Source organism: Geotrypetes seraphini, chromosome 10, assembly GCF_902459505.1.
Source record: "Geotrypetes seraphini chromosome 10, aGeoSer1.1, whole genome shotgun sequence".
Classification (NCBI taxonomy): Eukaryota; Metazoa; Chordata; class Amphibia; order Gymnophiona; family Dermophiidae; genus Geotrypetes; species Geotrypetes seraphini.
In genome coordinates, this window is record NC_047093.1 from 74,490,688 (window position 1) to 74,516,484 (window position 25,797).

Consider the following 25,797-nt stretch of genomic DNA (forward strand, 5'->3'; position numbering starts at 1 on the left):
ACCCTCAACATCATCAATGCAGATTTCCGCCCACTTTTAAACTTCATCACCAGTAGGTTGAAAACAGAAAATACCCTCAAATGTTTGACATTTTCTGTACTTAACTCCTTCATGCAAACAAACATCAGGCAAAGGGACTGCACTTGTTAAGTACAAAATACAGAAGAAAGAAACATAAGTGAGGGCAACACAAATATCATATCTATATATACTAACATAGGAAGCTCATTTTTCTTTCAGGCACAACTTAGAAAACTTCAAACAGTTATACTCAAGACACTTGCTAAAGGCAGTGTGAACCACAGGCAGTCAATTAAACTCAAACACTTATAAAGAATTATATTCAGAACACCTGCTAAGTACAGTGGTAAATATTCAGAACTTTTGAGGTCTTAGAAAGCTTCAGCTGAAGATCCGTGTTGTAGTGGAACCAAGTTTCATGTCCGGACACCTTGACAACTGTAAGAGAAGAAATTATTACAGTAAAAGGACCTATCCACCTAAGTTTCAGGGGGTCTGACTTCCAAGTTTTAGCCATACTGTATTTACAGGGACATACCCATGGACTTGTGTAGCTATCGATAGTGGGGCCCTTTCCAGGACCCATTTGTGGAGCTCTTACAGGGCTTTAGCTAAAGACTGGAGGATATCTGATCCCAGAGTAGCAAAGGAACCAGGATCTGGGTTCACAATGGGTGGTGGCCGGCCGGACATGAGCTCAAATGGGGCTTAGATGGGATGCATCTAATCTGAAAAAGAACAGAAAGCAGCAGGACAGGCCAGGACAGATTAGTTTCTTCAATTCATTTTGTGAGAAGGGTCTTAAGAGTTCTGTTTATTCTTTCGACCTGACCAGAGCTCTCAGGATGATAAGCAGCATATAATTTCTATTCAATTTGGAGGGCCTGAGCAATTTGTTGGACAACATCGGCAATGAAAGCAGGGCCATTGTCACTGCCTATAAAAACAAGGAGATCAAGGCACGGAATTATTCAGGAGGTGTTTGGTTACGTCTCTGGCGCGTTCAGTGCAAGTAAGGAAGGCTTTGACCCATCTAGTCAGGGTGTCTGTGAAGACTAGGAAGTGACTGAGGGAACGGGAAATGGGCATGTGGGTAAAATCTACAGACAGAACCTGCATTGGATATGTTCCAATAGGTTGGTATCCAAGAGGTGGCAGTCATCTGATTGGGAATTTTATTCTAGAACCAACAACACACTGTCGGACCATATTCCGGACTAGCTGATCAAAGTGATTGATAAAGAAATGTCTCTTGAGAGTCAATTTTAATAGCGGGTTCTCCAGAGTGTGCCAGATCATGGCATCTTTTGACAATCGTGAGGGCCAGGTGTTGAGGAATAACTATGAGGGTGTTGTGCTTGCGTTTGAAGTATCAGTGTGTGGGTCTGAATTGGCACTTGAATTGGCGCATTTTGTATCCACCCCCCTTTCAGGACAGACTGGCCCAAAATAATGCATGCCCAAGTCTGTTCCTGAGAAGCGTACTGGGGTGTAAGGGAATCCAGAAAAGGAATGATTGTATACAGAGGAGCCGAAAGAGGGGGCAGAGACTGGCAGCTCGGGCTGTGCGGTCGGCAAGGGCATTGCCACGAGAGACAAGGTCCATCACGCGTCTGTAAGCATGGCAGAGCATAACAGAAATACATGAGGGTAGTTGTACGGCCTCAAGAAGGTCAAGAATGAGGGGAGCATGATGGATCAGGCGGCCGGAGGCTATAATGAAACCTCGATGTTTCCAGATGGCCCTATGGGAATGCAAGTTAAGGAAAGCATATTTGGAGTCAGTATATATATATTGCAAGACTGAGAGGCAGAGTGGCGCAGGGCAAAAGTGAGGGCATAAAGCTCAGCTTCTTGGGCAGAAGGGCCAGAAGGCAGGGGCCTGAGTCAGAAGTTTTTGGAGGCAGCGAAAAGACCGCTCCTGAAGTTGGGTCCAGACAAAAGGGGCTGAGTCAGCGCCTTTGGTGGAATCATACAGAGGACGAGCAATAGTAGAGTAATCAGGGATCCAGATGAGACAGTATCCTGCAATACTGAGAAAGGTGCTCAGAGCCTTGCAGTTATCAGGGACAGGGAGACTACAGACAGCCTGGACACGGGTGTAGGAAGGGACCTGGATTTGAAAGCCAAGGTAGGTGACACAAGGAAGGCATACTTGAAATCAATGTAAATATGGCCACAGGAAAATTTAAAAGGCAGACCCACTATCTGAAAGACTCAGATAAATAATAATAATAACAGTTTATATACCGCAATACCGTGAAGAGCTATGTGGTTTACAAAAGATTAGAGAAGGTACAAAATAATTGAACTTAAGATGTGTACTAACACATAAGAATTGTTCTCAATCCCTATTCTATATCAGGTTCCTACCCCAAAGAGCTGACTTATAAAATTAAGCTAAATGCAGTTCTGGATCCACCCACTAAGCAGGGTAGTCTGACACAAGCGCTCTCTAAAGCAGCAGTCCCTTCACTATCAGCTGACTGGCAAAAATATTTACTTCAATACAAAAGCATTCCTAAAAATTACATTCTTACCTAAACTTACATTTTTTATATACAGAAATACAAAACAAAGATTGGAATATACAGTAAAACTTTGGATTGCAAATAACTTGGTTTGCAAGTGTTCTATAAGACAAGCAATGATTAAATTTTAACTTGCTATACCTTGCAATACACGTACATACAGTATAGAAGCATCACATTTTCACAACTGAGCCAATGGTTCCTCTCTATATGTCGCTGCAGGAATGCAGTGACTGTTCCAAACGAGCAAGGGCTTGCAATACAAGTATGTATATTTTTGTACACTAGTGCCCTGGAATACAAGCATACTTTTGGAACAAATTATGTCCCAAACCAAAGTTTTACTGTACTCACAAGTTTAAACATTGTTCATTTTTATTTTTTTTTTTTTGTTACAATCAACATGGGTCTCAGTAGAGACTTACTCCCCCTTCCTACAGAATTTCACAAAGGAGAGAGAGTTGCTTAAAGATCAAAGAGATCAAATTACAGATGTAGTCCTTTTCAGAACTTTTAAATTTAGACAAATAACTACTAAATTTGGACAAAGAACTTCTTTTTAGCATGGAATATAAGTTCCAGAAATCATATTTTTCGTTTATATGCATTTCTGAATATGCATATACATTTTATAACATAGCCAAAAACTTCAAATGCAAAACCACTTATCTGTTTCAGGAGAAACCACATTTGAAGTGCTAAACATTTCATGGCCCTTATCAGCACAAAAGGAAAAGTACTCTCCTCTCATGCTGTGAACAACTGACAGTTTAAACTTCACTAATACATTTGGACAGACAGAACTCATAAAAAAAACCCGGGATACTGCAGGACTTGGGAATCAGATGAAGGGAAGAATTTGGCAAGGTCTGAAGCAAGGACGGTGAAGGGTTTTCCAATAGGAATGCAAAATAGGCTGACTGGAAGAGGAACCGACAGCAAACGAATGCATAAAAACTTAACGGGTTATGTCCTCTTCCAGGGAGCCAGAGGGGGCCAGCCCACACCAAATATCGGCCATTCTAACTGGCACAGACAAATAAGGGTTGATTTGTTAAGTATAATCAAAGACAAATTCCTTTTTTAAAATTAGCTAACATATCAAGGGATCCCCACAGGTAGACAGACATCCCCCCATTGTGCAATGGAGGACAAAAACACTTCCCTGAATTCCTGGCCCCGCCCATCTCTGGACTAGGGAAACGCAGTACTAACAGGTCCACACTCGCTTCGTCCTCAAGGACGTCTCAGACACTCTCAAACACACAAAACACAACAGATTTCAGTTCAGTTACTCAACCAGAAAATAACAGTTCCTAGAATCCCTTTCCCACAACTTTTCAGCGACAGATCACGTGGCTTACTAGGCAGGAGACGAGAGACAGGATAGGGATGATCAATCCCCACTTACCAGATAGTGGCCACTCCAGGTACAGATACAGATACAGATACAGATTCTTGTACTTTAAACTGAGACTAGATAAGTCAGTTGAAGCGGTCCAACGTCCTGAGGTCTGCCAACCCCCCAAAAGGAAGGCAGCCGGCTAAGCAGACATATCAGCCGTAGGACCAGAAACAAGTGACCAATCGAGTACCAGTGGTCAAGAGACCTTCAAGTCCCTGTTCGGAAGCCAAATGAAAGGTCACTTGGACACACAAAGTCAGAGGCGTGAAGAAGTACAAGTTTTATTCACAGCATGCATGCTGGACCCCTGAGCTCCAAGCTGGCTCAGAAGTGCCGAAACCAGGAAGTTACAGAGATATTTATTCATTTTTCTGGCTATACAACTGAATTCTAGAAAAAGCTTTTCACGTGTTACTTTTCTTAACACTCATTGGTTCTAAGCTCACACTAGCAGGTCACTAGCAGGACACTTATCTAACTCTAACAGTTAAATGTACAGAAGGGCAGGGTACATCATGGCTCAAACTCTTATCTATTCAGCTTACAATGTGGTAAGGTAGGGACATACATTTTAGGCAGATGCAGTCAATAGATTATACACTGTTTTCAGCTATGTAGGCCAGAGCAATATTTTAAACAACAGTTAACTATTTCATGACCCTACAGGACTAAAACAATTACAGCTTCTATCCTTACCTACTGTTTTACCCCTAAGTGTGCTTTTTCTCAAAGATTGTAGTTCTACCCTTCTTTCCTAATTGTGTGCAGTTAGTATATATGTTTTTGTATGTGTCTACTAACCTAACCCGGTTCTGTATAGTATTCTAATTCCAACTTGTTTTGTTCCTTTTAAGATATTTTTTATTACTGTATACCGCCTAGAAATTTGATTAAGCGGTATAAAATTTTTTTTAATAAACTTGAAACTTGATAAGAGAGACAGCTGTACATCCAGGAAGGAGTGCCCCTTACTCTACAATACATCCTAAGACAGGGGTGTCCAACTTGCGGCCCGAGGGCCGTATGCGGCCCAGTGAAGTATTTTGTGTGGCCCTGGTCGAGGGCGATGCAGTGTTTTCCTCTGCTGCCCTCAGGTGTTTACCGTCTTGCCGGCTCCCTCCTCTGTCTTGCTGCAGCGTTTGCGCATTTGTGCGGCCCCAGAAACATTTTTTTCATCCAATGCGGCCCAAGGAAGCCAAAAGGTTGGACACCCCTGTACCTAAGAGAAGGCCCTGCTCCATAGCTGCTGCACCTCTCTCATGAACTAAAGCAGGGATCTCAAAGTCCCTCCTTGAGGGCCACAATCCAGTCAGGTTTTCAGGATTTCCCCAATGAATATGCATTGAAAGCAGTGCATGCCCATAAATCTCATGCAGATTCATTGGGGAAATCCTGAAAACCCGACTGGATTGCGGCCCTCAAGGAGGGACTTTGAGACCCCTGAACTAGAGGTACTAACCAGACAGATCTGGTCATGGGTGTTGCCACTTTTGCCAACCCTGTGCAGGATCTCTCACATGTTATAAAATCTTCCTCTATGGCTCAGTCACAGCTGTTTCTTGATGTTACCTCAGAAAGGGTCCAAAAGGAAGGCACTAGGAAATTTTGTGCTGAAAATTGCAAAGTTCTTATCTCTCAAACACAGGTCATGGCCTTTATGGGAAGCACCAGACTGGCCTGCTACAACAGCTGTTCAGTAGAACTATTGTTCTGTATCTGCAGTAAATAAACATCCTACGTCCTGTCTAGATGGAACCGAAGAATGTGCATAACTTTCTCTTTTGGAAATGATTCCTCCTAGGAAGATAAACTGATGGTCTACTATGTATTGATCCTGGAAAAAGATAAATTTTGTTAGGAACTTAGACAAGTATAGTCTAGAAAGCTGATACAGAATATGATCATAAATGCAGAGCTGGTGTAAAAGTGCTGGGTTCCACCCTAAGTAAACCTTCAGCCTTACCCACCCAAACCTTCAGCCTTACCTCCCCCCACCAAAAAAAATAATAATAATAATTTTGGATCCACCCTGCATAAATAACTGTTTCCATCTGATATCCTGACCAACTGGATGCCCAGTAGTGAATGCTGTCAGTTTGCCATTCTGGAGAAATTAAACAAAGAAGAGTAGGAAAAAAGATGCCTCCACTTGGGATGCAGAGATTATTTTGTATGGAGGAAAGTGTTTTGCATTGCATGGAACAACAAACAGTTGAATAATCTCTACATCCCGAGTGGAGGCATCTTTTTCCCTACTCTTCTTTGCCTAGATTTGCTTACGTATGGAATATGGCTCCTTTTTTTGTTCTTAATGTTAGACAAAGTTCATTATAGGAGCAACTCCGGATTTGTTTTCAAGCAACATGTGAACGAAACTCTGGTTAAATTCATCTTTAGCAAAGAACAATACAGGTCAATATTCAGCCATAATGGTTAGTGGGATTTTAAATACCCAATAGCTGCAGTGTTTAAAAAAAAATCACTTATATTCAACACTGATACTTGTAGGCCACTAACCTCCAACAGCTACACACATATTTTAAAATGTATCAGATTAATGCATCTCAATGGCCACGACTTTGGTCTTGGAGGTTAAGGTGTACATTGTCAGCTTCTATGAGACAAACTTGGTTTTTTATTTTACATAGAGCTTTATGGACCCCTACACGTTTACATAGAATTGATAGCTCTAAGTCTAATAGATGCTGGCATTGTCATCTAGAAGCAGGGACATTAGATCATCTTTTATTTTATTGTCCATTCATATTAATATTTTGGAAATCAATTTGGCCTCAAATTAATAGGATGTTAGAAAATCTGGTAGCCTTGACATATGATACGATTTTGTTTGGTACTACAATGAGAGCTCGGAGTCAAATTTCATCAAATAACAATAAACTTTTATTTATTTTGACTGGAGTAGCAGTTCAACAAATTACACATAACTGGAAAAATTATGACAGATTAAACTATAACTTTTGGTGGAACTCAGTTTGCCATATATATAAGATGGAGCGTACATTTGCAACACAAAAAGGATATATAGATAAGTTCAAGAGGATTTGGGGACCATTAACAGATTTTTGTAATGATTGATTTAATTTTTTCCCATAATAAGATAATGGTTAAAGGAGGGAGGGTGGGAGGGGGTAAGGTTTTTATTCTCTTTATCATAAATTATAAATAATTTATCATAATTGATGTTATTTTTATGTGAAACTAACAAAATAAAGGGAGGGAAGAGGATTCATAATTAAATAATAATTGATAAAATCATTAAATTTTATATGATGTGTAAAATCATAATAAGGTTAATATAAGATATGTTTTATATAAAATATATTATAGAGATATCAAGTGTATTGTTAAGATAATTATATGAAAATTTATGACACTTGTTGTTATATGAAAAAATCAATAAAAACGTTAAATAAAATGTATATACCACCTATAATCTAAGCAGTTTCCATAAAATAAACATAGAGAGTTTAAACACAAAACTTAAAATTAACAAACTTCCATCCACTCCATGCTGAAATTACATCTCTACTCGCTCTCAACAAACAACCAATTCACAACCTAGAAGTTCCTTTAGTTTATGCACAATATGGGTGAACCAATCTGTCTGCTTGTGGACTTCAAGAACCAATACAGAAACTACTTAACATAAGGAACAGTCTTAACCTGGGCTAGAGTACAGCTGATGGTGATATTCGGGTGATATATCTATAACTCAGTGGTTGTAGAACTGCCTTTTTGTTGGCCTGAATTAAAATGCTTAGCTATACGGATTGTGGCTGAATACCTGCACTAGACACATACCCCCAAATCCTATAAATGGCACCCAAAGTTAGGTGCATGGTTATAGAATAGGGTCAGATACATGTGTAACTTAATTTAAAATTAGCACTTAATTAACAATAAGTACTGATAATTGGCCTTAAGAAGCACTACTTGACAATAATTTGTGGTTTTGTGCATAATTGGTTTACACCTGTGTTTTATATACTGAGCACCTAATTTCTATGGTGTGTCCCAAAGATGTTGTGAACCTGGGGCTCCTTTTACGAAGGTGCGCTAAGCGTGCAGATTAGCGCGCGCTAGCTGAAAATCTACCGCCTGCTCAAAAGGAGGCGGTAGCGGCTAGCGCGCACTATTCCGCGCGTTAAGGCCTTAGCGCGGCTTTGTAAAAGGAGCCCCTAGTGTAGAGAATGAAACATCCCTATGTCATTCTTTAAGGAGAAAGGAAAGAACCAGAGTATGAATGGGCACAACCACGGACCCTCAAGTCTTGTATTAAACAAAGCTGGTGTAGGAGGACCAAGGTTGAGATAGACATTAAAGAATGACACAGGGTGGTTTCCCGCAGTTATCCGCAGGGACGGGAACGGTGATGAATTCTGTCACCATGTCATTCTCTACCTGGGAGGACGTGGGTGGATTGGCGTGTGTGAATCAATTGAGTGTGATATTATAGAATGTTGTCATGTATGCACTTAAATGGCAATCACAGTTAAAGTTACAGTTAAATCATTTACAGTCAAACCTCGGTTTGCGAGTAACCCGGTTTGCAAGTGTTTTGCAAGATGAGTAAACTAAACTAAACTAAACTAAACCTTAGGTTTCTATACCGCACCATCTCCATGGTCGTGGAGCTCGGCACGGTTTACAGGGGTTGTAATAAGAAAGGAACTCCAGGGAAAGGGTTAGATGTAGATCGGAGGGGAGAAGAATGTTAGAGAGCAAGGATGTCAGAGAGGGAAGAAGTTAGATTTTAGAGAAAAGCCAGGTTTTCAGGTGTTTGCGGAAGGGTTGGAGAGCACTCAGGTTCTGAAGGGGAGAGGTGAGGTTATTCCAGAGCTCGGTGAATCTGAAGAGGAGGGAAGTCCCCAGTTTTCCTGGGTGGGAAATGCCTTTTAGTGAGGGGAAGGATAGTTTCGATTTTTGGGACGGTCTGGGGGTACTAAGATTCGAGGAGTTCCAGGAAAGAGGAATTAATGGAGGAAGGATGCCGTGGAGGATCTTGAAGGTTAGGTTGATGCATTTTTAAATGGACTCTGGAAGTTATTGGAAGCCAGTGAAGCTTGGAAAGGAGTGGTGTGACGTGATCGAATTTACTTTTAGAAAAGATAAGCTTGGCCGCGGCATTTTGGATCCGCTGGAGTCTGTGGAGGTTTTTCTTCGTTAGGCATAAGAAGATGGAATTGCAATAGTCCAGCCTGGAGAGGATGATGGATTGGACGAGCACTGCAAAATGATTTTGATGGAAACAGGATCTTACTGACCTCAGCATGTGAAGGCTGAAATAGCATTTTTTTACCAGGGAGTTGAGGTGGTCGTTGAAGGACAGTGTAGAATCAATGATGACGCCCAGGACCTTACTGGAGAATTCAAGCTGCAGAGAGGAGCCGGAAGGCAGTGGGATTGAGGGAGGTAATTGAGCTAATTTTGGGCCGAGCCAAAGTAGTTTTGTCTTGGATTCGTTCAATTTCATTTGGACGGAGTGGGCCCAAGATTGGAGGCTTGAGATACAGGAGGATATGTTCGATGGGAGATCGGTGAGGTTCGAGTCGGTCTCGAGAAGGACAAGGATGTCATCAGCATAGGTGTAAATTGTTTCAAGGGGGGATAGGTGGAGGAGTTTTAGGGAGGACATATAAATGTTGAAGAGGATAGGAGAAAGAGGTGAACCTTGCGGGACTCCACAGATTGGTGTCCAAGGGGAGGAAGAGGTACCATTCATGTTGACAATGTAGGAGCGGGAACGAAGGAATTTTGAGAACCATTCAAGGACAGTGGAGGTGATGCCAATTTCGGAGAGTTGGTAAAGTAAAATGTCGTGATGAACGACGTCGAAAGCGGCAGAGAGGTCAAATTGCAAGAGGACAGCGAACTTGTTGCGGGAGTGAAGTTGTTGGACCTTGGAGATTAGGGAGGTCAGTAGGGATTTTGTGCTGTAATTGAGACGGAAGCCGTGTTGGTAGGGTAAGAGGATGGAGAATTTCTCTAGGTAGGATGAGAGTTGAGTCGATAAGATGGATTCGAGCATCTTGGTTAGGAGAGGGATATTCGCTATTGGGCGATAGCTAGATGGAGAGGAAAGGTCAAGGTCGGGTTTTTTCAATAGAGGGGTTAGGGCGATGTGGCCCATTTCTGGGGAGAAAAGGCCCGAATGTAGAGCGGAGTTTAGGAGTTTAGTAATGGAAGAGATGGCTTGTGTGGGTATTTCCTCGTAGAGGTAGGAGGGGAAAGGGTCTAAAGAACAGTTGCAGGATTTCATTTTGAGACAGAGTTTGAGGATGGTGGAATCGGATACTTGGTCGAAGGCAGCCCAGAGTCTGTCGGCTGGGATAGCGCTGGAGGCCGATAGAGTAGGGTTGGGGTCAGTGAGCACCAGAGAGTTGTAGGAGACTGCAGGAGGGAAGGAGCAGCGTAGGGTAGTGACCTTATCATTGAAGAAATTTGCCAGGACATCGGCTGAGGGAGAGGAGGGAAAAGAGGTGGAGTCTTTTTTGGAGGTTAGAGAGCGCCAGATTTTGAAAAGTGTGCTACTCTGATTATTGGATCTGGAGATTTGCTCGCCATAGAAGTTCTTTCTTGCTTTTTTAATGTAGAATTATAGTGCTTGATGCTGGCTCTCCAGGATTGTTTGTCTGTAGGGGAGTTGGATTTTTTCCATTTGCACTCCAGGGCTCGACATTTCTGCTTTAGTTCTCTATGATAAGGGAGGTACCAGGGGGCTTTGCGAGGGTAAGAGATGGATTTGGTGGAAAGGGGGGCGAGGGAGTGGTAGGTGGATTCGGAGAGGGCAGTCCAGTTATGCCAGTTGGATTCGGGGTCTACAGGTTTAGGAGCGGAGGAGAGTTGATTGAGAAATTTTGTCCAGAACAGGTCGCTTGGAATTTTTTTGCGAAAGGTGATGAGGTTAGGGGAGAGGGGAGGAGCCCCGAGATGTAACATGAAAATGGGGATGGAGAAGGTCCCAAGGAAGTGGTCAGACCAGGGGACCTGTTCCCAGCGGGTGTCACCGAGTGAGGTTTTGTAAGCGGTAAGATCAAGGAAAGTAATGAGGTCAAGAGTGTGACCCTTTTCATGGGATGGGGAAACCGAGAGAGGCGAGGAAGCTCTTCAGTTCTATCGTATCCTTGTTGGTATTGTCATCAAGGTGGAGATTGATGTCCCCGATGATCAAAAGCCTTTGAAATTTGAGGAAGGCGTTTGATATGGTTTCGAGAACGAGATCAGCGGATTTGTTCCAGGGGGCAGGTGGGCGATAAAGAAGTAGGATTCCCAGTGGGTGAGGTTGGAGTTTGTCGTTGACCGAGGCCAACATGTATTCTAGGGAGGTGTGGCAGCTCTTTTCGATAAGCTGGACATCGAAGAAGGATTTGTAAATTAGTGCCAGGCCGCCTCCTATTCTCACAAAACTTGTCTTGCAAACCGAGTGTTGACTCGATTTGCAAGCACCCCCCCCCCCCCTCGAGAACCAGCATTGCTCCCCCCATGCTCGCAAAAGCCCCCCACTCGTACCGGCACCCCCTCCCCCCGCATGAACAACTTGAACTTACCCCCCCCCCCCGTCTGGCACCGGCACGCAGCCCACAGGATGTGCCGGTGCCGCTTGAAGATCTTCCTGCCTCTGCAGGGCCTTGAGGGGGGTAAGTGTATAGCCCTCAATGGAGACTACATTGATTAACTTGGTTGGTTTTTTTCACCAAACTTTTCAAACCATCCTCATAGTGCAATGATGATAAAAGCTCGGAACTTGACTGGCTTTGATAAACACAGATGAATGATATTTCTTTCTTTCCCCACATTTCCCCCCTCCTTTGCAAAACCACACTAGTGTTTTTAGTACCGGCAGCGGCCGGTGCTAAAAACGCTAGCACGGCTTTGTAAAGGAGGAGGTTCCCCTATTATTTTTTGGATTCTATAAAGGCAAGTTTGGCATAGAACTGCATTATAAAGTTGTTTTTTTTAGCGCTCAAATGTTTGGCTCCTAACTTTTGGGGACCTTTCTTGAATTTACACCATACGAAGAGGTGCTGAAAAGTTCTCAACCCAACCAAGAAGAGAATGACGTGGATATAGTTCAATCAATGGTCGGAAACAATGTCAAAACACAGAACTTTGTTTCTGCAAATTGGCACTTAACGAAATAGGATGACACTCCTTTCAGCTACAGTGGCAAAATAACGTTCAGAACTTAGGCAGTTGATTGGTTAGGTTGAGAACTTTTAAGCGGTGACAGGTCAAATGCGTGCAAGACAACTGCGCGCCGACAAAACCGCCAAGACAAATCAGCGCAAGCACAGCAGCAAGCAAGTACAACTCAGCGCAAGACATCTGAGCGCAAAGATAACATCAGATGTCATGCGCTCAGATGTCTTGCGCTCACTTGCCAGCGCTTAGATGTCTCTCGCTCAGTTGTCATGCGCTCACTTGCCAGTGCTCAGATGTCTCTCGCTCAGTTGTCTTGCGCTTACTTGCCGGCGCTCAGATGTCTTGCGCTCAGTTGTCCCACTCGTGCTTGTTACTGAAAATGATTTGTGCTGAATTGTCTTGCGCTCAAATGTCTTGCCCTCGGTTGTCTTGGTGCTCAGTTGTTTTGGCACTCATTTGCCTTGCGCTCACTTGTCCGCACGTGTTTGTCCGCGCGCTGTTGTCTTGCGCGCATTTGACTATGAACCCTTTTAAGCACCCATTCGTAGTTAGCAGGAATACTCTTTCTCTACCTGAACTCCACTCCAGCTCTAAGCAGATAATGTTGGGGTGTTTGAGGGATTTTTATTGGCATTATCCATATTAGCAAATGTCGATTTGAATATTGACCCTCCTCACACTCTAAAAAAACATGAGGAAACTGCCAAGTTCAAAGTAGAAAAAATTATTCAATGATCTTCCATGTCTTTTTCCTTTTGTCTCTGCACTTCTGCAGTGAGTTGGTGAATCCATAGTCATCACTGCCTGCATTGTCTCGAGGTGGATAGTACCCTAGATCAGGGGTGCCCAATACTTCGATCGCGGGCTCCGTGATAGACTCGTGTTGCCGTACTGATCTACCGGGCCGATCAACCTTCCTCTGTGTTCTTCCTAGGGCCTTTTAGCTGGGCGGTCCGCCCAGCTGTCATCTGCTGCTGCCACCGCTGCTGAACATAAAAAAAAAACCCGGCTTGGAGATTTCAGCCCGTAGCGAACTTATGCTCCGGGCTCTAACGTGTGCGTGCCGGCTTCTCTTCTCTTCCCTCCGAAACCAGAAGTTATGTCCGGGGGAGGGGGGGGAGAATGGAAGCTGGCACGCACATGTTGAGAGCCCTGAAGCAAGCGTTCGCTACGGGCTAAGGCGGGAGACAGGTTAGTGAAGCATTTCCTCTTCTTGCTGCCGGGTTCTGCCTACTTTCTGTTTCCGCAAAGGCAGAACCCGGCAGCATTTCCCCAATAGGTCGCGATGCTGGTCAGCTGAAGCAGGGAGAGCTTGGGGCGGCGGCGGCTTTCGGGCCTGTTATTGGTGGCGGTTTGGGTCCTGGTCCCCGATGGCAGTGGCAGTGGCTTGGGGGAGGGCAGGGAGAAAGAAGGAAAGAAGAGAAACAGAAAAAAAAGAAAGGGAGGCAGAGAGAAAGAAAGGGCAGGGAGAGAGGAAAGAAAAGTTGGGGGAGGGAATGAGGTCTGGAGGAGAGGAAGCATACAGGCTGAAAGAAGGGAAGAAGGATTGGATGCACAGTCAGAAGAAAAAAGTGCAACCAGAGACTCATGAAATCACCAGACAAGGTAGGAAAAATTATTTTATTTTAAATTTAGTGATCAAAATGTGTCTGAATTTATATCTGCTGTCTATATTTTACACTAAGGTCCCCTTTTACTAAACCGCAATAGAGGTTTTTAGCACAGGGAGCCTATGAGTGTCGAGAGCAACGCTGGGCATTCAGCGCAGCTCCCTGCGCTAAAAACTGCTATCGTGGTTTAGTATAAAGGGAGGGGGTATAATTGTCTATTTTTGTATGGTTATTACTGAGGTGACAGTGCATAGAGTCATCTGCTTTGACCTCTTTGAAAAACCCTGGAATAGGAATGATAATTAACATTTTCTATGCGTACAGTGTGCTTTGTGTTTTTTTAAAATTTTATTGTTGGTAGATCATTTTGACTTGGTCATTTTAAAAGTAGCTCGCAAGCCCAAAAAGCGTGGGCACCCCTGCCCTAGATCATATGCTATTTCACTGTAAAGATATTCATTCATTTTGGTCTCATAAGAACATAAGAAAATAAGAAACGCCTTCACCGGATCAGACCAAGGTCCATCTAGTCCGGCGATCCGCACACGCGGAGGCCCATTTAGGTGCTCCTTTTTGGAGACCCGGTTTTCCCGTATCCCTCAATATGATCTGCAAGAAGGTGTGCATCCAACATGCGTTTGAAACCCAGCACAGTATTTTCTGCCACCACCTCCTCCGGGAGAGCATTCCAAGCACCCACCACTCTTTGTGTGAAACAGAACTTCTGGACCACCATTCAAAATATCACATCCTGCACCTGCGACTTAACTTTTGATGTGCTCATTATCCGATCTCAACACCCTTGTTTTGCTCATTCAGATTGCCCTTCTAAACTGAGTGATGCTATGATTGTAATAGCTATTATACATATTCTTAAGAATTGGAAATCAGCCTCTCTATTAGAGTATACCTTTTGGTGGAACTCATTATGCCTTTATAATAAGTACGAATCTTATGCTTTTGAAAAACGCTGTATTTCTAGGCTGGCTCTTCAACCCTTTCATCCACCTTCACCGTGGAAATTCTTAGATCGTTTTATGCAATCCAAGTAGTTGACCACTGCTGCTGCAAGATGTCTTTCTCTTTTCTGCTACACTTTTCCTTTCTTTTATTTTCCTTTCCTTCTTCTCTTCTCCTACTCTATTTTAGCCTCTTCTCTATGACTTAGTTTTGGGATTATTTGATTATTAGAGGCTAATTGTACAGTGGGATGTATATTGTCTTTATCATTTGCTTTTTTAATTGACTGTACTTTCACCGTTTTTTGTGGTTCATGATTGTTATTATCCCCAAATCTTCAATACAAATTTTGAACTAAAAAGTTTTCTGCAACCTGTTTTAGCACATTCTCCTTTTTTTTCCAACACACTAGCAGTGACTGAAATGAGCAATCAGTTCCCTTTACTGCTCAGAGAAGCCAAATCCCCTGACTGACTGGGGTAATTATTTCTTCAGTCTGGGCGGGAGGAAACAGCAGATATGACACTACGGCATTTGAGCATAAAGCAGAGCAACTTTGCAAGCTAGACTCATGATTTGTGGCTAATTTTACAAGGGAAATTGCAAAGCTCTGCATGTGCAAACTGACTGCGAGCAGTTGTGCCTGCCACTTCTGTGGGCATGCATTACAAAACACCAGTGCATAGCATAGCATTGCTTACTCTTCCCAACCTAAAGACACCCCCCAAGAAAGCTTCTTTTTCAATTTGACTAAAAACAATGCCTATAATAGCTAGTGCATCCTTTTAGCCACATGAATAAAGACAGTTTGCTACAAGGAGAATCCGGCTGCTAGGAAACTTCATTGTCACCTGGCTAAATGCCTTTAAGCTGATATTGCTTTGAAAGACACAATTATGATATCCAGAAAGATGCACTTGCTGAACTTGAACTAGTACATATATAATAATTAAAAATGTAATGTAAATCCTCAGTGTGACATATTATGCTAAGGAGAAATGACCCCTATGGGAAACTATTCCAATGCACAGCAAAAACCCTGAAATATCCGTTAAACGGACCCTTCCCATGGGGTTAGCTACACACCATCATAGGAATTCACAGCGTGTGTATTAAACATGTAAGTGAACAAATAGTGAAAAAAGTGAAGCAAAATAAAGTCAAAATCAAAATTAAGAGTACTATATTCAGCAAGGGCAACCCCCCCCCCCCCCGCAGAAATATCCACCGAAAAACTTGAAAATCTCAAACAGGAGAGCGAGACTTAGCTTTATGAAAGTTTGTATCAGTCATTGCTCCAGGGAGGTCAACATTCTATGGCATATCTTGTCTACTTCCCTCAGGAGATGTAGTTAATGTCCGGTTCAACCAGGCTTGGTTTCAGGGCGCTAAGCACCTTCTTCAGGAACCTTTTTAGATTCGAGTAAGACCAAATAACTCCAGAGATGTTAGTGCCAACAGTTGTCACGGTGTGTTCGTTTTCGGTTGGCAGCATAATATGTCACACTGAGGATTCATATTGCATTTAATATATACTGTATTGTATATTTACAAGTTCATGTTCAGCTCGTGCATCTTTTTGGGTATCATAATTGTGTTTTTCAAAGTATTGTTAGAATATTTTGGGTTCTTTATTAACATTTAAGCTGATAATGCCAAACAATGAAGGATGTGCACAGGACAAATATGTTTGGCTTATTTGGGATTTTTCATGACTTTGGGGCTCTTTTTACATCATTTCACAGATTCATTTTAATAAAAAGAAAATTCTAGTGCAAGTTGTAATGCATGCTAATTGGCTTAATTCATAGGTTAACGTGTTAAATTGATTTAGCACATGGCACATTTTTTAAGGCATGTAACAAACCAAATCCACATCCCTACATAATAATGTGCAGATTATCTAATCTAATCTGTTATTTGTGTATCGCGCTATACCTATAAAGGCTCAAGGCGACTTACAGCATAAAATGGAGAACACTTTTGATCTATGCAGAAATCTAAGAAAGGCGTTACTATTGAACTATGCAGGGCATTACATTTATGATATTACAAACTATATCATGATGACAATGATTGGAAGATTTGTTGGTTGTGATACCATTTCAAAGACTGATAAGGCAGTGTGGGCCCTGTTTACAAAGCTACGGTAGCGATTCCCGCATGGCAAATGTGACATAGCCCATTCAGTTCCGATGGCATTTGCCGTGCTGGGACTTACTACTGTGGCTTTGTAAAAGGGGCCCTGTATAACATGAATCCAAGCCTCTGGGAGGGTCCCTTCTTCAAATGTGCTCTGGGAAGTTTGTGCTTCAACATAGCCGATTTCAGTTTCTCCAGGACAAGATGGTTATTAGAAGATTACAAGACAGATAAAACATTAACCTCCCCCCCTCCCATATTCCCAAATTTTGAATGCAGCAGGTTGGCAAAATTTCAGTCACATGTACCCAGTCCATATTCTACATATTTAGGACATCAATTAATGGTGAGGTTTCTGGTCCTAAAATGTTAAACTATCTGTATTAAAATCATCAGGTCACCCTGTCCTTAATACAGAGATTGCTCAGTACCTGTTAAGGGAAACCTGAACAGTAACACAGGATAATGAGAAGAAGGAGAAGAATTAGGGTTGGCTAACTATTCCTACCATAACATATTTTACTTTGATCGAAATGCTCATTTCGGAAGTTTTACAAGAGAAATGCGTGACTTGTTCCTTTAAAGCACAAGCTTAGTGTGACACATGCTCAGATCTACATTCTTAACTGTCACATTGTACTGGAGACATCAAGACTTTGAGATGTCACCTGAATGCGATCACTAACATAAGAAAACTTAACAACCAGACTTAGATAAACCCTATACACAGCAATAAAAAAAGTTTTCCGGGAGCTCGTCCACCAGTTCACGCTGCAAAATGGAATGCACACCGGTCTTAGGTCATGACACACTGTTAGAACCTGACACATAAGGTTAATTTAAGCCATTCTTGCAGGAATATCTTTCATGCCTGAGGTGATTTAAAAAGAAAAGAAAAGAACATTTCCTTACCTTGCTGTTTGCTTTCACAGCAGTAACACAGACAAGCACTTGAAACATGACAAGTCCAGGTCTCCACATGGTCATGGCTGATGAGAAGGATAAAATGCCGAAATGCAGAGATGTCACTGGGAGCAGAAGCTGCCTTGACAGTGGACTGGACGGAAGGCACAAAGTACTGCTTTCAGACTTCAGCTGGACAAGGAGAGAAAGCCTAGGGGCACTGCAAGGACTAATCTAATTCCCACCCACCCACCCCAAATCCCAGGGAAGCCTCCTCCAGCCCTGGCTCTGCCCTGCTTTTTTCTGCTAACTTCCAGGCTACTCAGTTAAAGGAGAGGGGAGGGGAAAGAGGGAGGAGCAAAGGCTGACAGAGGGAGAGCAAAAGGCAGAACCTAGTGTTTTCATTTCATGAATTTGGGCTCAGCATCAAAAGTAAAAAAAAAGAAAAATAATAATAATAGAAGCTGGAAAATAGATATGTCGAGCATCTCCTGCTTTCTAGAGTACAATAACAACAGCAGTAGTTCATGTGGCTTACAGCCTTGTATTTCAAGAGACTAAATAACCTCTGATCACAGTTAAGAGCAGTGCCGTACTAAGGGCTGTGGGAGTAGTGTAGTCGCACAGGGACAACTATTGCTCTTTGGCCATCATTTCCTCTCACTGGCGGCGGGGAAGCGGGCAGGATTAGGGAGTTCCAGTGGACAGGTCCCATAGAGCACAATTATTGCTTAGTACTAGGGTCAGCCCAACCATTAGGCAAGATTAGGCAGCTGCCTAGGGCAACAGGTTTTTATTTTTTTTTTTTTTGGGGGGGTAGCAAAATGTAGCTGCAGTCAAAACAAAACAATAGATCTTGAGAGCCACACAAACTCATAGAATCATCAGCTTCTACTTTAACCTGGATTTTTATAGGATGTTTGTGTGATGATCATGATTGTTGAGTTTACGGCTACAGCCTGAAAGTTAATTGTATGGTTAGAAGAGGGGTTGTGGTCCTTTTTTTAAAATTTGAATATTGTATTTTTTCTCATCCCCCCCCCCAATTATGTTTCCCGTCACTATGGGCTCCTTTTACAAAGGCGCACTAGGGTCTTAACTTGCGGAATAGTGCGCGCTAAATTGCCGCATGCGCTAGCCGCTACCGCCTCCTTTTGAGCAAGTGGTAAATTTTCGGCTAGCGCTCGCTAATCCGGTGCACCTTTGTAAAAGGAGCCCTATGTTTTCCTGTTTATGTATTTTAGTCTGATTCCACCCACCCCACCCCCCATTTTTATTGTGTTTTTAAATTTTGTTGTAAACCGCCTAGACCAGGGATCTCAAAGCCCCTCCTTGAGGGCCGCAATCCAGTCAGATTTTCAGGATTTCCCCAATGAATATGCATTGAAAGCAGTGCATGCATATAAATCTCCTGCATATTCATTGAGGAAATCCTGAAAACCCGACTGGATTGCGGCCCTCAAGGAGGGACTTTGAGACCCCTGGCCTAGACGGTTCGATAGGTGGTATATCAAATAATTCATAAACTTGAAATTCATGGTTTGCTTAAGGCTCCCACTACCCTTGCACAGACTCCGTTTAGTATGGTGCTGTCTCTTTGGATAATTACTTAATTAGACTTAAAACTCAACTTATAGTTTTCAGAAATAAGAATATTGGATTGATGATGATTATTTTTCTAGCATATACGATGGTCCAATTTTTTTTTCCTGAGGTACACGCTGTTTTGGTTAACCTAGAGAAGGGGTCTCAAAGTCCCTCCTTGAGGGTTGCAATCCAGTCGGGTTTTCAGGATTTCCCCAATGAATATGCATGAGATCTATGTGCATGCACTGCTTTCAATGCATATTCATTGGGGAAATCCTGAAAACCCGACTGGATTGCGGCCCTCAAGGAGGGACTTTGAGATCCCTGACCTAGAGGATTTTAGTTCAAGAATCCGATTTATTTGTGAGTTCCTCATATATTTAGAAAATACTGGAAATAAGCCACTGCTCTGGCTCCAGTTTGCAGGCACTGTTCCCTCTAAGCTGAGTTGGTGTCCTTCAACTACATTGCTGCCAGTAGGAAGTGATGGTTCAATACTATGGGCTCCTTTTACGAAGGTGCGCTAAGTGTTTTAGTGCACGCACCAGATTAGCGCGCGCTAGCTGAAAATCTACCGCCTGCTCAAAAGCAATTTAGCGCAGTGTTCTTCAACCACTGGTCCACAGAAATTTCCTGCCGGTCCACAGGACCAGCACGTGCATCAGGCCCAAAACAGTGTTCTTCAACTGCCAGTCCACAGTGCAATCGATGCGGCGTTATCTTCGAGCCAGCTCCCTCTTCCTAACTGATTCAGTGCACAAAGCCACGGGCAGTGGCTCCTACGGGCATCCTGTGCCTGAACCGGAAGCCTTTGTTGACGTTGCAACGTCAGAGGGAAGACTTCCAGATGAGGCACGGGACGTGCAAGGTGCAATTAGTACTATTATGGGGGCGGGGTCTGGGGTGGAGATTGGGTAGAGATGGGCGGGGACTGGCCCACGACTTAGCCCAGTGTTCTTCAACCGCCGGTCCACGGACTGATGCCGGTCCACAGAATAATTATTTTTATTTCTGCCGTTCCATAGGTGTAAAAAGGTTGAAAAACACTGATTTAGCGCATGCTATTCTGCACGTTAAGGCCTTAACGTGCCTTCGTAAAAGGAACCCTATGTTTTGAACTGCTAGGCAGTGGCGTTGCGAGGGTGAGTGGCGCCTGGGGCATTGGCACCTCTCCCCCTACTCCTTCCCCCCCATGCCGCCCACGCACCCCCTTCCTTTCCCTGTACCTTTTTAGTTTTCCAGGCAGGAACAACATCACAAACTTGCTGCCCGCGTCATGTCGGCTGTCCCTCTGATGTCACTCCCAAGGCGCGGGACCTGGAAGTGATGTCAGAGAAGGGCAACACCAACGCAGGCAGCAAGTTTGTAATGCTGCTTGCTCAGGGAAAATTAAAGAGAGATGAGGGGAGGAAAGCGGCGCACGCATACGTGGCGGGAGGCAGAGAGAAGGATGGGTGCTGGCGCCCCTACCGAGACCGCACCCAAGATGGACCCCTCCCTGTACTACAGCACTGCCACTAGGGAAAGCAGGTTCCCTGGAGTCCTGCAGAGCTTGCCAGTCCCTCACTACTGAAAATGTGATAGTGAAACAGCACTTCCCACTGGCAGGACTATAGCTGAAGCACTCCCCCTTAGCTTAGAGCGAACAGTGACTGCAGGACCAACCATTAGGCAAGACTAGGCAGGTGCCTAGAGCAACAGGATTTGAGGAGTGGCAAAGAGCGGCTGCAATTAAAGTAAAGCAGCAGTTCTGAGAGTTGCACAAACTGAAAAAAATCCCCAGCCTATCATTTTATACACAGGGAGAGTGGGAATTTCCAAATAGCCCATTTAGCTAGAAAAATGACTTTCAGAAATTGCCCTCATTAGATATATACTAAATAAAGTTTAATATTTCAGTTTATGAAGCCCAATTTTGCATTTTTACAGGATTGTAAAAGGTGTGGCATTAGGATGATCCTGATTTTGATGTTTTTTAAAAATTTATTTAGGACTTTCAAAAATTACATTCCAAGGAAACATCTGAGAATGGAGGAAATGCATATCCCTGATAAACAAAATCAGGTACTCAAAATGCACAAACGTTTGCTCACAAAATAAAGAAGCCAAGAAAATAAATATGTTCTGACAAGGAAAAATCCACAGGGAAGGTGCTACAAGGATTACTCAGCAAGCTAGGTCTTGATTGCTGGGATTATCAAAATCTCATGGAGGTGATAAGGGTCCTTGCAGTTAGAGAGGCTGAAGATTCAAGTAGGGCACCCAATCCCCTTGCACAAGCCTTGCTGTAGTCCGCAAGCACCCACATTAGTAAAACCAGCGACATGTCTGGCACTAATTAGAAGCCTCGGCAGAAGAGTCAAATAATGAGTAAGAAGGGAAAAACTAAAAATTACCAGAGTGACCAGCATAGAGCTGAAGGAGTAGTGTGGGTGGAATGATGGTACTGAGTCTACCCTCTATATCAGTGGTCTCAAACTCAAACCCTTTGCGGGGCCACATTTTCGATTTGTAGGTATTTGGAGGGCCGCAGAAAAAATAGTTAATGTCTTATTAAAGAAATTACAATTTTGCATGAGGTAAAACTCTATATAGTTTATAAATCTTTTCTTTTGGCTAAGTCGTAATAATAATATTGTAATTTATAGCTAAAGAGACATGTGATCAAGAAACTGTTTTATTTTACTTTTGTGATTATCATAAACATACCGAGGGCCTCAAAATAGTACCTGGCGGGCCGCGAGTTTGAGACCACTGCTCTATATTGTGTGGAGAATTTGCACTGCTAACGCCCATTATTGCACCTGTTCTGTGCCTAATTGAAAGTTTTGGTTTTCAGTATTGTATACACTAGCGGAACGTGGAAATACTGTGGTACAGTATAAATTTCCCTGGCCACCATTTCTAAATTTTTGTGATATTGCTTAGCTTTACTTTAATTTCCATTTTGTAAGTGTTTGACCAGCTGTTTATCTCCTTAAACTATTGCATCTTTGGGCTCCTTTTACTAACGTTTTTAGTGCATGCAGGATTTTAGTGCGCGCTATACCCGTGCTACGTGGCTAGAACTAACGACAGCTCATTGCTGGCATTAAGGTCTAGCGTGCACGGCAATTCAGTGTGCGCTATTCTGCGCGTTAAAGCCCTAACGCAGCTTTGTAAAAGGAGCCCTTTGTTACCTGGCATCCTTTACCCATTAATATAGCATTGATACAGTGGCTACTGTGTACTGCTTTTTTTTTCTCTTTTCTCTGTCTTTTTGCTATATTTTTATTTATTTATTTCAAATATTTATTACCTGCCTAAAACCTAGGTGGCTTACAATAAAACATTCATAATTGAAGAAACGAACATTAAACAAATATCACATCATTTACTTCACCCTTAAGCTGTAATAATGATACAGAAAGCTCACCAAGTTCATAATTCTTCTTTTCAATTAAATGCTAGGACAAAAAAAATATGTTTTTAACAATTTCCTAAGCCTCACATAAAAGTAAATCACAGAAAAGTATCACATAAAAGTTAATTCCCAGGCATATTATTCCACATAACTGGGCTGGTGTCAGGTCAAAAGCGCGCCGGGACAAAGGCGCGTGTAGACGATTGAGCGCAGCGTGGAGGCGAGATTGCGCCGCGTTGTGGGGGCATTGTGGGGGGCATGGGGGGTTGTAACCCCCACATTTTACTGAAAACTTCACTTTTTCCCTGTTTTTACAGAAAAAGTTAAGTTTACAGTTACAACCCCACAACGCCGGCGCGATCTCTATTAAGTAAACTGGGGGGGCTCCCCAACAAAAACCCCCATCATAGCCCCTAAAAACTGTAATTTTCTTTGGCGCGCGCCTCCATCTTGCGCTCAGTTGTCGGCGCGCGCCTTTGTCTTTCGTGAGGTTGTCTATGAACCAACTGGGCCAGTCACTGAAAAGGAGGATTTTGCTGTATCAACATAATGTACCTCTTTGCGTCTCCCCACATCTAACAACATTCTACTTTTGGATCTCAAGGCTAGGTTCTCTAATATTCTCGCTATTGCGGCCGTTATTGCAACAATTTTTTTTTTAAAAATGAGTCATTCTCCAAAAACTGCGCATGCAAATGAGGTTCGCGAAGAGTTGCTAACTTTACATGTGATGATTCGCTGGTGATAGCGATTGGCCCATGCACAGAATACACCACGAAAAGAGGCTTAAATGTACGCATGTGCTGGAAAAAGCAATGCCGTAGGCACGCCATATAACTGTAACCATGGATGGCATGGGTGGATGTGAGGGGCAGTGTGTCAATCATAAGCATGTCAGCACTATTGGATGAAGGGGAAGGGATATACAAGCGTATAAGACATGCTTTTAATACATGCGCTCAAGAAGTATGCTTTGACTTCTCCCCCCAAAACTATTATAATTTATGTAAATCTTGTAATTCTTTCTAATTTTATCATGAGCCACTGCCAAAAACACATGAGAAATGTCTTTAATAAATGCGCTCAAGAAGCGTCCTTTGATTCCCCAACCCCCATAAAAAAATCTACTATAATTCCTGTGAATCTTGTAATTTTTTTTTTTTTTTTATGTCAAATTTTATCATGAGTCACAGCCAGAAATACATGCCTGAGTTGCAATTTTCACAGTAACGGCACCCCCAGAGCAGTTAGTGATATTTGGTCACCCAAAACTGGTGATGAGTCCATTTTACTAGCATTTTAATATTAATGACCTCGTTGTACTAAATTTGCATGGCAGAGTTGGAGACTGCTAGAAAGCTCGGAAAAGACCACGTTGAGCCGTTCGCTAAAATACATGTACACTAAACTGGCTGGAACAGGTTTAGCGACCATTGTTAAGGGCACAGTAAGTTTTGAGAGTGCACGTCCTGGCTTGTATGTGTAAGATTTGATCTTCATTTACAACTGTATATGATATGCAGGATATGCTATGATATAATATGCTCTATTATTAAGCTTTTTTTTTAAATGTGTGTTTGTTGAAAATTGAATATATAAAGTGAACTTAAAAAACAAAACAATATATAATACTTGTCAGGGCCTGCAGATTCAATCTTTTAGCTAGCATTTTGTTCTGCTGAGAACAGGTATAGGTAGGGTTATCAGATATCTGGATTTACCTGACATGTCCTTTTTTTAGAGGACTGTCCAGGAAGATGTCCTCCCGACACGGCTCCAAGCACGAGAAGAGGTTGAGGGGCAGGGCTGGGGTGGAATAGGGTGTGACTTGGATGGAACAAGGTGGGGCTGTGGAACTGGGCAGGTCTGAGGGGCGGGGCTAAGGGACATTGGAGCCTGGCTAGTACAGATTGAGCCTGGTCATTGCGCATTACTGCTGAGCAATAGCATAACTGACAGGAAAAACCCATTTTGGAAACTGCCCATAATGGGGTTACCAGATTTTACAATCTATAAAGGCCTTTCCCAGATCTCAGTTACTGTTTCTTCTAAACTGAGTGGGAGTCCTGCAATCACATTGCTGAGTGGGAGTCCTGCAATCACATTGCTGAGTGGGAGTCCTCCAACCACATTGCTGCCAGTAGGGAGTGATGCTTCAATATTGTGTTTTTATGCTCTAGGGACAGGCAGGTTCCCTGTAATCCTGCAAAGCTTGCCTGTCCCTCACTGCTGAAAATGTGATAGTGAAACATCATCTCCCACTGGCACGACTGTAGCTGGAGGACTCCCACTCAGCTTAGAGCAATGGTCTCAAACTCAAATCCTTTGCAGGGCCATATTTTGGATTTGTAGATACTTGGAAGGGCCTCAGAAAAAATAGTTAATGTCTTATTACAGAAACTAGTCTTTAAGCCCGTTACATTAACGGGTGCTAGAATAGATGTGTCTGTCTTTCTTTCTGTCTCTCTCTCTCCTTGGCCGCTGTCTGTCAGCTGTCCACCATCACCCCTTGCCTGTTCCCCCTGTCCAAACAAAAGTGTGCAGGGGTAACTCTTGCACAATGAGGGTTACTTGAGTGACTCAAGAAATCGATGGCACAAAAAATAAAGTCACCACATACAGTAATAAGCTTAGTAAAGTTAATTTTTACTTAGAACTCTGCTCAGAGACATGAAGGCTGATTACTCGGCCTCACCTACCAATCATTGCAGTGTTCAAAAAGAAAGCTTTTTATCTTCAATACTTTTTTTAAATGCGCTAGCTTGACTGCTATGCTAGAAATGATAATGTTTTCATATCTTATGAACTGTACCAAAAGTACTTATCTTTAAACAGTGACTGGTTCCGACGTGCACGTTTCGTTTGCTGCGTCAGGGAACCGACAATAACAGCTGAGTTTTAAAGCTGGTAGTGAAGTCACTGAAACAGAAATTGAATACTGTGAATGTTTGTATAATAGAGTGTAAATACAAATTATGAAAAAATACAGCACTATCTTATGGCTATTAACTGAAAAGGTACACTCACCATTAAATTACAGAACTGAATATCTCAAAAGGTATATCTTCTTGG

The 25,797-nt window shown here is 42.8% G+C and overlaps 1 protein-coding gene across 1 annotated transcript in view; it reads right to left on the reverse strand.

The window, feature by feature from the left end:
• The window catches only part of OLFML2A (olfactomedin like 2A), a 151,820-nt gene extending 133,876 nt beyond the window's left edge, over nt 1-17,944 (reverse strand). Inside the window, exon 1 of the mRNA XM_033961270.1 lies at nt 17,745-17,944. Within this exon, the coding sequence (XP_033817161.1) occupies nt 17,745-17,819 (75 nt within the window). The 5' untranslated portion in view covers nt 17,820-17,944. The remainder of the gene's footprint in view (nt 1-17,744) is intronic.
• Nucleotides 17,945-25,797: the final 7,853 nt, after the last annotated feature.